This window comes from Neodiprion pinetum, chromosome 3 (genome assembly GCF_021155775.2).
Source record: "Neodiprion pinetum isolate iyNeoPine1 chromosome 3, iyNeoPine1.2, whole genome shotgun sequence".
NCBI classification, from domain to species: Eukaryota; Metazoa; Arthropoda; class Insecta; order Hymenoptera; family Diprionidae; genus Neodiprion; species Neodiprion pinetum.
In genome coordinates this window covers 22960148-22974789 of record NC_060234.1, presented here as the reverse complement: position 1 = coordinate 22974789, position 14642 = coordinate 22960148, and the positions used below count along the sequence as shown (strand labels likewise).

Here is a 14642-nt window from a genome sequence, read left to right as displayed (position 1 = left end):
CAAAATATACCCCCGCAACGAAATGGTAAGTTTTGTTATACAAATAATATACCTGACGACCCAATCACTAGTGCTGTTTCCTTCCTTTCCTTCCTTTCAATTTCGAGGGGCCGTTCATTTGTAAATCAAACGCAATGATTCCAATTCATTAGCATTGATTTCGATCGATTGATATTGATTTATATTATATCGTGGGATTTTCATTGGACGCTGGTAATGCAGAATCTGCATTACCGACGTAACAGACTTGGCCAAAAAATTGGTCGACGCAGAATTCGTGACGATACGTGTACCAAATGATTTCCAATGTTACCCTTGTTATCCAATGATTTCCGAGCCTTCTAAGCGGTTTTCAGTGATTTCTAGGTCGGACTGAATCACGAAATAACGCGACGAATCATTGGAAATCAACGAAAGTACGCGATGAGGTAAAAATCAATAAAATGTTAGTGAGTTGAAATCATTTGGCGATCCCTCCATGACCTTGAACTTTTCACGATCTCCAACGTTTGTCACGCCATTTCGTCAACAATAGCATAAGATTTTAAGTGGTTTGCAATGTTATTTCGATCACCTTGGCTGATTCCTCGTTATTTTAAAGAATATTTCAGTCACTTGCGGCAAGTGCCTTTTATTGATAATTTGATTTCCAACCGTTAAATCTATAACTTCCAGCTTGATTGAATAGCCCGTCCTTCAATTCCCTCTCTTTCTTGCGTGCAAATATCATCTTGGAACATTCGTTTTCGAATATAACCTGTTCAGGGCATCATATTTTCCACATCACTCTGTAACTCCATCCTTAATGTAATTCGAATTTCAACCGAATCACCGTCCAATTATCATTACCGGCTATGTATACTTGAGTTCAAGCATGATATTTAACGTCTTCCCGAACTCAGAGGTAGAAAGCCCAACCCAAATACGGTCGTCTCGCGTTATGAGGGCTCTTGTCGTTTAAGCAGGCAGGCAGCTTATGCAGTCAAGAGCAGTGTGACGATTTCGACGACGATGTGCCGTTTTTTAGAGAATCCAATTCTGCCTACAGCCCTGCAACGACTGGCCTCACAACTCGAGGCGACGACGGTTAAAACGATGCCAGCTATAGACACGTATATCCTACGTATGTATGTATGTATCTATAAACACCTATGTGTATGCGTACGTTTTCGGTCTCTCAACATCCGCGTCTTTCCGCTTCATATATAAATTACTTCATGCCTACACCCTCTACAGAGACGGTGACCCGGTTCTGAAGGAAAACGCAATTAATCGCTCGAGGTACACATCGCAAAATGAAAACCTGGAATTTTTACTCTTTCGGCTGAAGCGGTAGATAGATTGTCAGGTGTGTAATGGTCATGGCAGTCGGTGTCCTAAGCTCTCGTTTTCGGCACATTATATATACATCCATCCATTTACACGTATGTCTCTTCCTTTAGCCGCACGACCAAAAAACGCGAGAGCCTACGATACAAGCAATTCGATTTAACGTGTCAGCAGATTCAACCAGTTATATATTGGTGACACTTTTGGGTTTTGCGGAAATAAAAAATTGGATCGTTGTGCGATAAAGAAGTGACCAAGACTGACAAACTTAAAATATGGGAAAATACGTTTAATTGCGGTATGTATTTTCGGTTTAAAGTTTGAAAGAGGACTGTTTTTACAATAATGTTGATTGACGCAGCAACCTTATTACTTTTATAACATATGAGACCTCTTGTATGTCTTTTATCTATAATGACTAGAAAGAGGGGAAATCGGGTGATTTCACCCTTTGTAACAATACATTGTCATATACCTAATTACGTATCCAGGTTGGCCACTGGTCACGAAATTCTGGAAAACCTGGAAATGTCATGGAATTTTGAAATTCTGGAATAGTCAGGGAAATGTCAGGGGTTTTTGCGGAAAGTCTGGGAATCGTTTGCTATTTTTTTTTTTTCCACACATAACGTTCCACAACTTTTTTGAGTTTTAGGTAAATGATAATAACTGTGATAATACTAACAAGTATAAAATATTTGACACATGATAAAAATAGAAGCGTTTCCAATGTGTATGCTATTTTATTTCGCATTTTTTTATTTCATCTGAGTTTGTACAGTTGTTGTATCAAATTAACCATCAAAATCTGTATGCACGTGTATATTTTTTTTTATTTATAGAGAGTTATAATATGAAGAGGATTAACGTAACGAAAATTTCTCATCGTAATAATTCTATTTTTCCTGCTTGATATAAACGTAACGATAAACGAATATCAAGATTAGTTTTGAATATTCCAAATCAGTATTCACGTCACGATAATTATTAGCTTATATGAGCGTATAGAAACAACAAAAAAACGGAAGGAATTCAAGAACGATATGAAAACACAATATTCAGTATCTCGTAGGATAAGTTACAATTATATTATTATTTACATGAACGTTGTAAGGATACACTATTGGGGCGATTCCACAGCTTACTTTAGTGTCAAATTAGCTAAAATTGATTTTTGGATTTTACGGACACTGTATCGAAAATTGTCGTTTTACGCATTACTAACGGTGCGTAAAATCGAATTTTACGTACAGTGTTGCATAAAAAATGAATATTTGTTCATATGGAAAATACGCATATTTTTCTCAATTTGCTTGAACCAATTTACCCGTCTGTAGTTGGGCAATTACGGTTGTCAATTGGAAACAGTAACGTCGGTTGTTTATGCGCAGTCGATTTAACACTCACTAAGAGCTTTGTATATGCACGCGCGTGTATGCATTAAAAAATGGAACGCAAATATTAGACAATTTTCATTAGTTTTATTGCGGCCTCTGCAGCTCGCTGCCTTGACACGATAAGAAGAAAGTCTCGTAATCTTCTTACCTTTTTCTTAGACTGTATAGATTTAGGGATGAATGGATCCCGACATCTGAACCTAAAGTCAGGCAAAAAGAAAAAACCGCTTACACATTTTTCAGTAGTGTAACTTGTGCTAATAATAGTGAACACAAATAAAACAACATCCCTACTGTATAATCGAAATTAATCTTTCAATCAGCATATGCGGATAAGGCACGCTAAGATATCAACAATATGTGGAAACGTATTATAATTAGAACGTTCAAAATAAATAAACTCTAGTTTCCTATTGATCCGTTTCTGATGTTTTGAGTTTATTTTGTTTGCCATAGCGATCTCCGGAGACACTATTATTTTTTTTTTATCTACCACATAATAGAGATGTTGTTTCATCCGGGTTTACTACACAGGTGACGGAACTAACATTGCTCGAAACTTCTGTAACATTTTTATTCTCCGTTTTCCTATCTTTGATTTAGACGGTGAGGCCCATTCATATTTCACCTAACCCTTTCCAATAGACCTACATAATACAGTATCACACCTGATGAATAAATATTCAACCTGCGGTGACAAAAATGTAGTTTCGGATGTTCTCGGTAGAACAGATCTCGACTTATGTACCTCGAACTGCAACCACATTTTCTCTTCTCTTCATGTACGAAACTCAAATTTTCTGTGTCTGTCTGTCCGCATTCTCGCTCATAACACCCGAAAACTACTGAACCGAACTTGATTCTTTTTTTTTCCGTGTATAGCTACAAAATCTGACTGCGTTTCAGGCTATGTATAGTTGCAATCAGATCGGTAGTTTTGTAGGTATATAAGGATATTTGTAAGCAAAATCGGAAGGGGATTACACACTTACGCAAACACTGACTAAACTCATACGTCTAGTGAAAAGTTATAATCAACAGTTTTATAAGTACTCGACGAGTTCTACGTACAAAAAAAGTCTCCGAATGCATATATCTTTGTCCAATAGTTTTGCCACAATAAGCATTTGAAAATATTAGCGGACGAAGCCGCAACGACTTGCTAGTCATCGATATTACAATAGGCACAGATTTGTGTTGGGTTGGGTAGACAGGTGCATCGACGTAGATGAGCGCCGGGAAGGTTCAAAGAGCGGCAAACGGCTAGGTGAACCGGCAAGGGAGGGCGAGGGAGCGTGAGGAGGGAGGGGGGTGTGCGCGGAAGCAGTCTGCGTGGCGGCGTCGAGGGTCGATACAGCGGGGTGCTCGTCGTCTACGCCGTCAGGCATGCCACCCTTCGCCCTCCCCCCCTACCCGCCATCTCTTATATACCAAATTACCAGCTCACGTTTGGCCGAGGCTACCTTTAGCCGCCTATCACGTGTGTACTTTGCACCCAATGTTTTTATACCTTACTTCCTGGATAGGCGGATGGTGTATAGTTTGTATGCATCGTGGAATGAAAATGCCGTGAGAAATGAAACGCCCCACTTTTGTGGTATACCTATGTATTTGATATGTGATAGGTATGAACCGTTTGGTACGTTGGACGTACAATGTATGATAGTTGGTTAGAAAATGCTAGGGTTTTTTTTCTTACATTCTTCTTAAGGGGGGAGCCCTGGTCGATTTTGACGTCGATGTGTATATGTTTATGTAAATATCGAAGTACACTTATCTCCATTATAGACGTGATTCTAGACAAAAACGTTTCAAGACACATTTTCATTTGACGCAGTAATAAAGAAATGACACCGATTCTATGAAAACGCAATAGTAAATTCGTAGAGTTTATGCTAGTTCGTTATTTCTCCGACGAATGAAAATATGTGAAATGTTTTTGTTCAGAATTGTGTATAGAATGGGGATGTTAAGCCATTTTTCACGTTTGAGATACTTGGGCTTCGATATTTGAAGATATACACGACAATGTCGAAATCGCTTTAATATGTGTATTAACATTTTTTCCATTACATCACTTATACACCTGTACTTGCACAAAGCGTAACAAAACATTTTATCGACTCGATCATTTGGTTTTTTTGTTTGGTTTGATTCATCTACTACCAAATAAATGTTTCATTACTTTGTACGAAACTAATGGTTGTTGGTACTTTGTCAAATGAATCAACAGGTCTGATACTCGAGAGGAACTGATTTTCAGTTGTAACGACTAATTCTTTCTAAAATCATTCATTGTGAACAAAGAGCAAATATTTATTAGCGTTATTTACCCTTAATTGTACTATATTATTTTTACGGAGTTGACGGCATTCAAATTAAACGCATGGTTAGATGATTTTTTTTTTTTTTTTTGAGCGTTGTGAATGGTTTTTTAATTTTTCGTATGTACGATATCAAGAATGTCATTTTGTACTAATTGAAAATCTCGTTTATCCTATCTGAAAAGTAATTATGTGATATTGCTTACTCTACATTCTCCTCCGCTTCACCTTAATCTAGTCATATTGCGTTCATTACGAGGCACATATTTGTTCATTGTGTAAACTAACACAGAGAAGCCTCATTCATCCCTATATGTTTTCTACATGTATGTACCCCTAATTGCAATACCTTGTATAATAATTCCCATTGTATGTGTGTATGTCATGTATTAAAAAAACGGCCATTGCGGCGAGGATATGTTTCGCGAAGAAAGAAAAAATTGTCGAGACTCAGTATCCTATCTTCTAGTTTTTTCTTTTCTTCTTTCCGCACACATAATATGTATATCTACAAACTTACGTATAGACGTTTTATACGTATTATATAATTCCACACCTATATCGTCTATTAACAGATTGTAATATTCACATTTCATTTCATTTTTCAACGATGAAAAATGATAATTTCCTGAAAATATTCACCGTATACTTAATAATTTGATTATACACTTGATTCAATGAATATATACACGCAAAATTGAAGAAAGAAACAGACGAACTCACCCACCCCACCCTAGTGCATGTATCCACTATTTATAAAAATTGACGTGTATTGCACCTTATTTGAATTTGCACCTCATGTACAATGGACCAAAAATATACACGATCACAGCAGACTAATCGTCAAGTGAGGCATTGAACGAATAAAAAAATTGATGTAAGAAAGAAATTTCATATCATAACTGTTTATGAATAAAAACTAAAGTATAAGCAGAATGTCGAGTAAATCCGCACAGAATGTGACGTATTAGCACGATCTTTACTCAACTTCTCATTTTATTAAGTATTCCTATAGTATCCGCCTAGTAAGAATAAGAAAATGAGTTATAAATATTACATTTGAACTTGTTCACACAGAGTTTAAGTTCTTTGTGAATGCTTTCAACCATCCCTTACATTTAATTATTTGATCTAATTTATTTGCAAGAGAATAATTTAGAGATCATTCCTTTGCGTGTAAACGCATTAGACAGAAAGCAGAAAGACTAACCAACGAAATTCTTTTGAAACAAGTCGAAACACATTTATTTATACTGATATATATGATATTAGAGTATGATTTTGAGTGAAAAGTGGAATAAAGATCTTGCGACGGTTGTAAAGAAAAGTACTTTACTTATTGCGCATCGAGCGTTGCCTTAAACAAGCATTATTTATGCAGAAAATGAAAAATTGATTGCATAAATTTTGTCTGTTGCAGGCACCAGCGCCCACAAAAACGACACGGCGGGCAATGGAAGGCCTGCGCCTCTACTGGCAGAGCCTAGATATGGTGCAGCACCGCAGCCATATGGTGAGTTGTCGATATTTTTCCAAAATTTTATCTATGCTGTACCCTCCTCCCCGTATTACAAACTCATGCTGCCCCAAAGCCAACCTTCACACAATTTACGCTGCGACGTACATCAGTATAAACATATCCTCGCTAGGTTTCGTTTTATTTTTCTATTTTAATTAACACATACTATATTGATTAATTTATGTTTAACAATAAGCTGAAAATAAAAACAACAATACTTTCTGACATATCGAAACGCCTGGCGCTTCCTTTCACATATACCATCGCATGAATATTTATCTTCCAGTTACTGGTAGTGGGTTTTGTTAATTTTTCTACATCACTCCTCTTGCCCCCTTGTCTCTTATTGTTGTTGATATCTTTTTATGTTTTGGGAACTTCAGTAAAACGTATAGGTATGTACATACGAATTGAGTGAATGAATTTCTCTTTATGGTATTTTACTTTTCGTTTTTACAGCAATATATTATACTATGTAACGTAAATTACAGACTTTCATCGATTCGGGTACACTGAGCTCATCACCGAAAATTATATGTCTATACCATGACACGCTTGCACAAATAGAATTTCAGCAATTACCAGAAATATATTATTGGCTACTATCAAAGATTATTTTGTTCTAGGTTCCACGCCGCAAGTCGCATTCCCACCTGGGGCCACCCATGATCGTTATGAAGAGGGTTTCAATGGCCCTGCAACGTATCCTGAACCATACGTAGAACGATATGGGCTTAAGAATGATTTTGGTGGTCGAGAACCACTTCACCCGACTCCACCTCGTCCAGGATACGTACCAACACTTGGACAGACACCGCCATCCACCACACAAGGCTCCGTCATGATGGTTTACGGACTTCAACCTGATAAAGTGAATACAGACAAGCTATTCAACTTGTTCTGTCTTTACGGGAACGTTACAAAGGTAAATTTTTGTGGGTTTTTTTTTTTCAGATCTAATAATGAGAAAAAGCATTGTTGAACTCGTCGTCGATATAGATGTGTAATATTGTGAATCATATAATCCAGTCAAGTTTTTCATCACGCAAATATTTCAGGTGAAATTTCTGAAAACTAAAGAAGGCTGTGCGATGATTCAAATGGGCGATAGTATAGGTGTTGAAAGGTGTCTACAGAATTTAAACAATGTTACAATCGGTGCTGAGGGCAAACTGCAGCTTGGTTTTTCAAAACAGGCATTTCTCTCCGATGTCACAAATCCTTACAGCCTGCCTGACAAAACGGCCAGCTTCAAAGATTTTACAGGGAGCAAGAATAACAGGTACTATGTCTTTCCACAGTCTCAGATGTAGATGATGTTCTTTCGACATTGAACATTTATCGATTTAAGGGGTAACACCACTCTAGAATTTTGGAAAATCGATTTTTTTTTTTGGATTATACAATGTCTTAGAATCATAAAAACAATATACAGTTGGTCCTATAGTGAAAAAATATTTTTTTAAAGGTTCAATTATCGATTTTGCCACTGCAAAAAATGGTTTGCTTTTTCGTGCCGGATCTTATACTTTACGAAAAATTCGTCCTCTCGTGAAGGAGTTTTAACAGAAGGCGATTTCAAAGATTGGCCCTATCGCAGTCATTTTGCATCAAAATGGTAATAAAAATTCTTTTTTCATACTTCAATATGTGTTAAATAAACTTTCTGAAAATAAATACTGTTCCTTCGTTCCATACTCCCAAAATAAATCGTCAAAGTTAGGCCTCTTTTCGGTCGTTAGAATGGTGTTACCCCGTAATGAATCCCAAAGGTTTTTTGGAGTATTGGTTCAACATCCACAACAGATGTATGACTGCTGAAACATCTTGAATCTTTGGTATTCAATCTCCAGATTCTTAAACCCGGCAATGGCAAATAAAAATAGGATACAGCCACCATCGAAAATAGTTCATTTCTTCAATACACCTCCGGATCTCACTGAGGAGACGGTAAATCGCGTATTTATGGAACGTGGCATAGAAACGCCAACTACAGTTAAACTGTTCCCACTAAAGTCCGAACGTTCTTCATCCGGACTTATCGAATTCAGCAGTGTTGGAGTAGCGGTAGCAGCAATCATGGAGTGCAACCATACAGCACTTGAAAACAGCAGTAAGTAACAGTCACTGTATGAAAACTGAAATAGAAATTGATCATGTTGATTAAACTTACTCTTAAACTCCAACAGAGATTATACCAAGTCATTTCGTGCAAAGTGCAATGCTACATTATACCAATTAAGGAATTTGAGCCTAGGCAATCAAGGAACCAAGTGTTGTGGCTGTTCGCAGTACTAGTTGTACGGTAAATTCATGGTAGCTGCTATGTTCAGTTTGGCTGTTGATTGTGATAAACGACAATAGAGGTCTGTAAAGAACCTTTGTACCCAATGATCTGGTATATACAAGATTATCCGACCGTAGGAAAAAAATATTTTTCAATGTTCTAGTTTGAAACTGCAGTTCGTGTTTATCTACAAATTTTCTGTATTTTACGAACGGAATTTAACAAGGTGACTTGTTTGCAATACCTGAAAAACCGAAAATATCAAAGAATTTTAATAACGACTTGCAGCTGTTCCTGGGAATCCTACTAAATATAGTGTTTAATACTAAGCTCTAAATTTTTCAACTATTACTTATAATTTGAACTCAAAATTCAACAATGAAGCTATTTAATAGAAATATTTGATTATTATATTGTAACGTGGCAACGTTGCATTGCAGTTAACATGGGGGCACAGTGCTCGCCGGCCGATGAAATACATCGAGCAAACAAACGCGAGTAACGAAAGTTTAAATTCTTATTTCACCTGCTGCCTTTGCTCGATCAAGAATATTTATTTATATGGATGATATTGCTTATATTAATCATACTGCGAACGTGAATGCCAAAGGTTAAACTTCATTTTCACTAGTGCTTATGACCTTCTGCTTTCTGTTAGTGAAGTATTCCATTACAATGTTTTCAACAATACAAAAAAAGTTTTGCAAAATGCGATATCACAAAGCAAGAGGTCAAGGAAAAATCGTAATTACAGACAAGGAAACTGCTAATATGCAGGCAATTTTCAAAACCAAATTAAGTGGATACCCTGAATTATCCGTGTTAAGTTTTGCCTGATGGCTAGCCTGTATGAGAGTAACGAGGGTTTATTTGACTTATTCTGTCATAGATGGAAAGTTTCCTTACATCATGAAGCTCTGCTTCTCATCATCGCGCACCATACCGACCAACTTTCCACCAAGCAGTAGCGGAGTAGCGAGTAATTCATCTGGGAATGGGCACATCAAAATGCAGCAGGATTCCGAATAGAACGGAGAAACCCAGGGCCAGCGTCAGCGCCAGCGCCAGCGCCCCTCTATTGCCCTGCATCCTATATGCGCCGCTCCCATGCCGGCTCTGCATCCCGCAACGATTGCTCTTTCTCCGGTTCCTACCCCTCTGCCACCCGCATGCCTTCTTATCGCTGCGCCTGCCCTGTACCCTGCTGTCCCTCCACCTCCTCCTCCCCCGCTTCCGGCATTTTGGCCATACTGAAACCAGGTTCATTAGTTGGTTAACGGGTGGAAAGAAAGTTGGCGGTAGATTGGGGAAGTGATGATCTGCGATGACAAGACTTTTGGGCGTGTGGAAGAATTTGATATTTAGTCGATGTTTAAACAATTGACTTTTGGCATAACTGTTGTGTGTAACAGTGCATTGAGATAAGCATTATACCTAGATGCTTTAGAATTTATTCCAAAGGATTACATATCTTATATTTAGGACTATCGGCGGAACCCTTGCTTGTAATTCGCTGCATGATCCAGGGAAGGTGTAGAAAATTAGAATAATATTAATTTAGCCACATATCAAACGGGGACGTAACGACGGGAAATATTTATTGAAATTCATCTGTCGCAGATCAAACGAGAGACACGACACTTCCTTCTTTCCGTTCACCTGTAATGAAAATTTGGTGAATAACGTCTTATACATGGCAGTGATGTTGAAAGGAATTGATTCTTTGCGCTGGTTTAACCTTATGTAAGATAAAACTAATCTGCTCTTATGTTACATATTGATAATCTTCCCATCATTTATGAAGCAATTTTTCACATCTCTAAATGAGATAACTTCGTAAATGTGAAATCACGGTAATTGTCGAGTAACGGTTATCAACAACTTAGGGACCTTTTTTTTTTTTGGGGGGGTTTTTCAATTAATTTTTGTAAATTTTGGAACAAATGGGTGTGGATTTTCCTAAAGCAACTGTTGCATGAAAATACAATAAACTTTTTCAATAAAGAAAAATGTGTTATTGCATGAAATATCGACATTTTTCAACTATATCTCCAAATATTGGAGAAACCTCACCAAGCTTCAAACAAATCTCAAGTGTCGAGATGTGAAAGTTTGTCAATGCCAGTGGAAGAATTCGTTTGGAAATAAAAATCTTTTGCATGGATTTTATATCATGGGACCTGATAAATAATAAAAACAAAAGTATATATATCCGTCTATGAAGGAGATTAATCGGGTTTGTCCGTTATTATTAGATTCCTTTGATATAGCTTGGAACCGTTGTATCAGTGCTCTCTATGATGCAAAAAGATTGGGGATTAGACGCGTTAGTAATGAAAACGAAAGTTTTTTTTTTTAAATTAAACATTAAACAAGACTGCTGTTTATAAGAATGTCAAGTTGACCAGAATCTCGCCACGACATTGTTCCTAAGAAACGAAAACAATCCCTCAGCTGTAGTGTTCAAGTTGCGAGGACTAGACTTGTTGCCGAAAACCTTGATGAAAAAAAAGTGAGTAACCTGAATCCCCTCTCAATCGCACGATCGGATTGAAGAGTGTGAATTGAAATTCCATATATATATCTATATCTATATATACTTGTATATAATAGATTGGCATACATAAATACATAGGGTGCAACTATACATACTATGTGTAGATGTGTGCCTTCCGGGAGAAAAATCAAGGGGACAAAAAATAATAAGACAAATACTGATGTGGAAAACACAATGCTGTAGTGTCTCCCAGTAATATTTTGACAGACTGTGGGACGTTTTTATAAAAAAAAAAAAGAAATACACACACACAAACACATAAAATAATAATAATAATTTAAAAACACAAAAAAAAAAAGAAATTTTTTTAGAAAAGGTGTTTCTAAAACTTCGAAGCGAACCAAATGACTATACTGATATAAATATACAATCTTGACTCGGCCATACGTATCGTAAGGAAAAGGGATAATTATTATTATACCCTTTTAACGCGTGAAGAATATCCGCAATTTTGTCCATTGATCGTGAGTGAACTAACAAATGAAGTATAATTTAATTAAGTAAAAAAAAGAGAAAGGAAATAACAGAAGTTTATATTCGAGGCAATATTTGTTACAATACAACTAGAGAGTAAGTTGTACATCGTTTAGGATCCAACCCAATGAAGCTTAAAAGGATCCCATAATGATTGCTGAAAGCAACATACTATATGACACATGTGTAAATTACACATTCGTATGTATACACTATATATACAATACACTACGTATTGTATATAAAGGACTATGAATTCAATAAGGACACTTCTTTCCTTTTCATCACACGACGATGTATATTGATGCGAAATATGTGAAATTAGGTGGATGTGAGATTTGTGCGAAATAGTAGCCTAATAACGATTAATGGTCATCTATCGGTGCATGATATTTAAGAATTGTTTGAAAATTGTTTCAATTCCTGTTTACGAAATATTATATGATGCATAAATGTATTTTGCTGGTTCACCCCTCCCTTCTTCCCGGTTTAAACTTAAAAAATATATTTTAATCTTCTCCGGAAGTAACTTTACCCTATAGTTATTTGTTTTTTCTGTTTTAAATTATCAATATTATTAATAATATTGACCATTTCACGTCACATTCTCACGTTATTATCGCATAAGTAGGTTTCCTTTATTTTATTGCCTAATTCGAAGTTTAAGTTTCTATGAGAAGACTAACATATGTCATTTATTGTCGTTGAATAGTCGTATGTTTTTTTTTTTTTTCATATAGTGATCACGTTTTTAAGACATATAAGGGTAGTCTATAAGCGATTAGAAAGCGTAAGCATATCATAAAAAAATTTTGTAGATATATATATGTATGTGATGCGAAAATAAAAAATGAAAACTAGGCTTCAATTCAGGGATGTGATAACGGGCGATTTAACTTGATGCTTTTTTGTTGGTCCTCCGCTAAATGAAATAAATTTTAATGAATTAGGAAAACAGAAAATGCAATACCCCACGTTTTCATCCTACATTTCTCTGTATACCGACGTTATCACTTTCCTAGAGGATATCATGAATTTCCTAATTGGAAGCCTAATTTAATGTGATGTACATTAGGCATTCGGTTATAACGAGATGCTTATACTAGAAAAAAAATTTAATAAAGAAACAAACTAAAACTACACATAGAACACACACTTTGCATGCAAGACTGTTGCTTATTTTCTGATACTTTACCTGCAAACTTATAGCTGGGGTAAAGTGAATTTGTATTACACGTTACAACGAACACACGACACGCTCCTGAGCAGTACTTCTAACTGGAAATGCAATGAAGTTGTAATAAATTACTGCAAGCGTTTTTGAGTATAAGAATGTAATGTACATACATGTAATTGGTGTTGATGAATTTCAATAACTTTCTTTAAAGACCCCTAAAATTTTTCAATAATAATTTTTATGCCAAACTATTCAATTAATTTTGGTAAATCGTAGATTTCTACGATAACAATCTATTAATGATAATTTTACTTTGTTACTGAAACGAAGCATCTATTATTTCGTGTATTCATCTACTTCTTAAAATCGCTCAGTAGTTAAATGTTCCAGGTAGAATATAACTCGAGGTTCCGAACATAACACAAAAGTTACGCATGTACATCAATAACAACAAACTCGAGGTTGTAAGATAAAAACCTAATCTGTGTCGATAAGTAATTATAAAAACAATTTGTTTAACTCTATTACCAATACATATCCCATCTATATGTATATATTTGCGAACGCATGAAAATACAATTTATTGATTATTATTATTATTATTATTATTATTATTATTATTATTATTATTATTATTATCATTGCGATTATTATTATTGTTTATAGTTCCAATTTTCAAAAAATTGGAATATATATATATAGACATATTGAATGGATATTGCGTTTAAGGCATTAAGTTAATCTTTGTAGTTAGTTAGATAGATCGTAGGTACATATCGTTAACATTATTATTATTACTATTAATATTATTATTAAATATTAATTATTAATAGTAAGTATTGTATAGAAATGTTACGGCAGATGCGTTTTGGTTCGTTTTTTTTCTCAATTCTCATACTGCTTCTCTCTTTTTTTCAAAATTTTAATGTAATAATGGATTACTCAGACGATTATAACTTATGTTACTATTGTTATTGTTGCTGACAGAGTGAGAAAATTTAAAGGATAACAACAGTAATGTCTCAAACTTAGCTATGCAGACTAATTCAGCGTCTTGATTCGTGTCTTTTTGTTACTTGATTATTGCTGTTGAAGTACAATATTTGACATTGAAATATCTTAGGAAAATCAATGTAGGGTACATATTTACAACAATATTTTGAAAAATTCTGAACTCGACGATTTTATTATTGTCAGTGATGAACATATTCGTACGAATGGTGGCGGCGGCGTGGACGGCAATATTATATGTATGCGTGGGACAAATAGATACATAAAATGTGTACATCAAAGAAAACAAGCCAAGACGCAGCAGCCTTTAGCAATCCCAAGTATTACCGGTGACATACCCGTCTGCTCCACATATCAGGTCGTAGGTATTCTATGCACCATGACGTGTCATATCAATATTTATATTCCGCTCCCTCTCCTTTCCCTATAAAAACATTCGACTTTTATTTCGCGAATAACAAGATGAAAAATTCTTATTTAGAAACGACGTACACTGCGAAGTACTAATCACTCCATGCCCCATCCTTTCTCCTCTTATTCCTCCTCTCTTTATGGCTCTGGTTTTCA

At 35.7% G+C, this 14642-nt stretch overlaps 1 protein-coding gene across 5 annotated transcripts in view; it reads left to right on the top strand.

Moving 5' to 3' along the window:
- Positions 1-14642, top strand: part of sm (smooth) — an 83792-nt gene that overhangs the window by 63146 nt on the left and 6004 nt on the right. For 2 of the 5 annotated variants that reach the window (XR_006881944.2, XR_006881943.2), the window contains exons 7-11: positions 6471-6563; positions 7196-7494; positions 7628-7851; positions 8423-8682; positions 9746-11368. Coding sequence is in view for 3 of the 5 variants with exons in the window: in XM_046615239.2 (XP_046471195.1) it covers positions 6471-6563; positions 7196-7494; positions 7628-7851; positions 8423-8682; positions 9746-9885 (1016 nt within the window). In the remaining 2 variants the exon portion in view is untranslated. Of the gene's footprint in view, positions 1-6470; positions 6564-7195; positions 7495-7627; positions 7852-8037; positions 8330-8422; positions 8683-9745; positions 11541-14642 lie in introns of those variants that run through there. The other 3 variants (XM_046615239.2, XM_046615241.2, XM_046615242.2) reach the window with 3 other exon arrangements.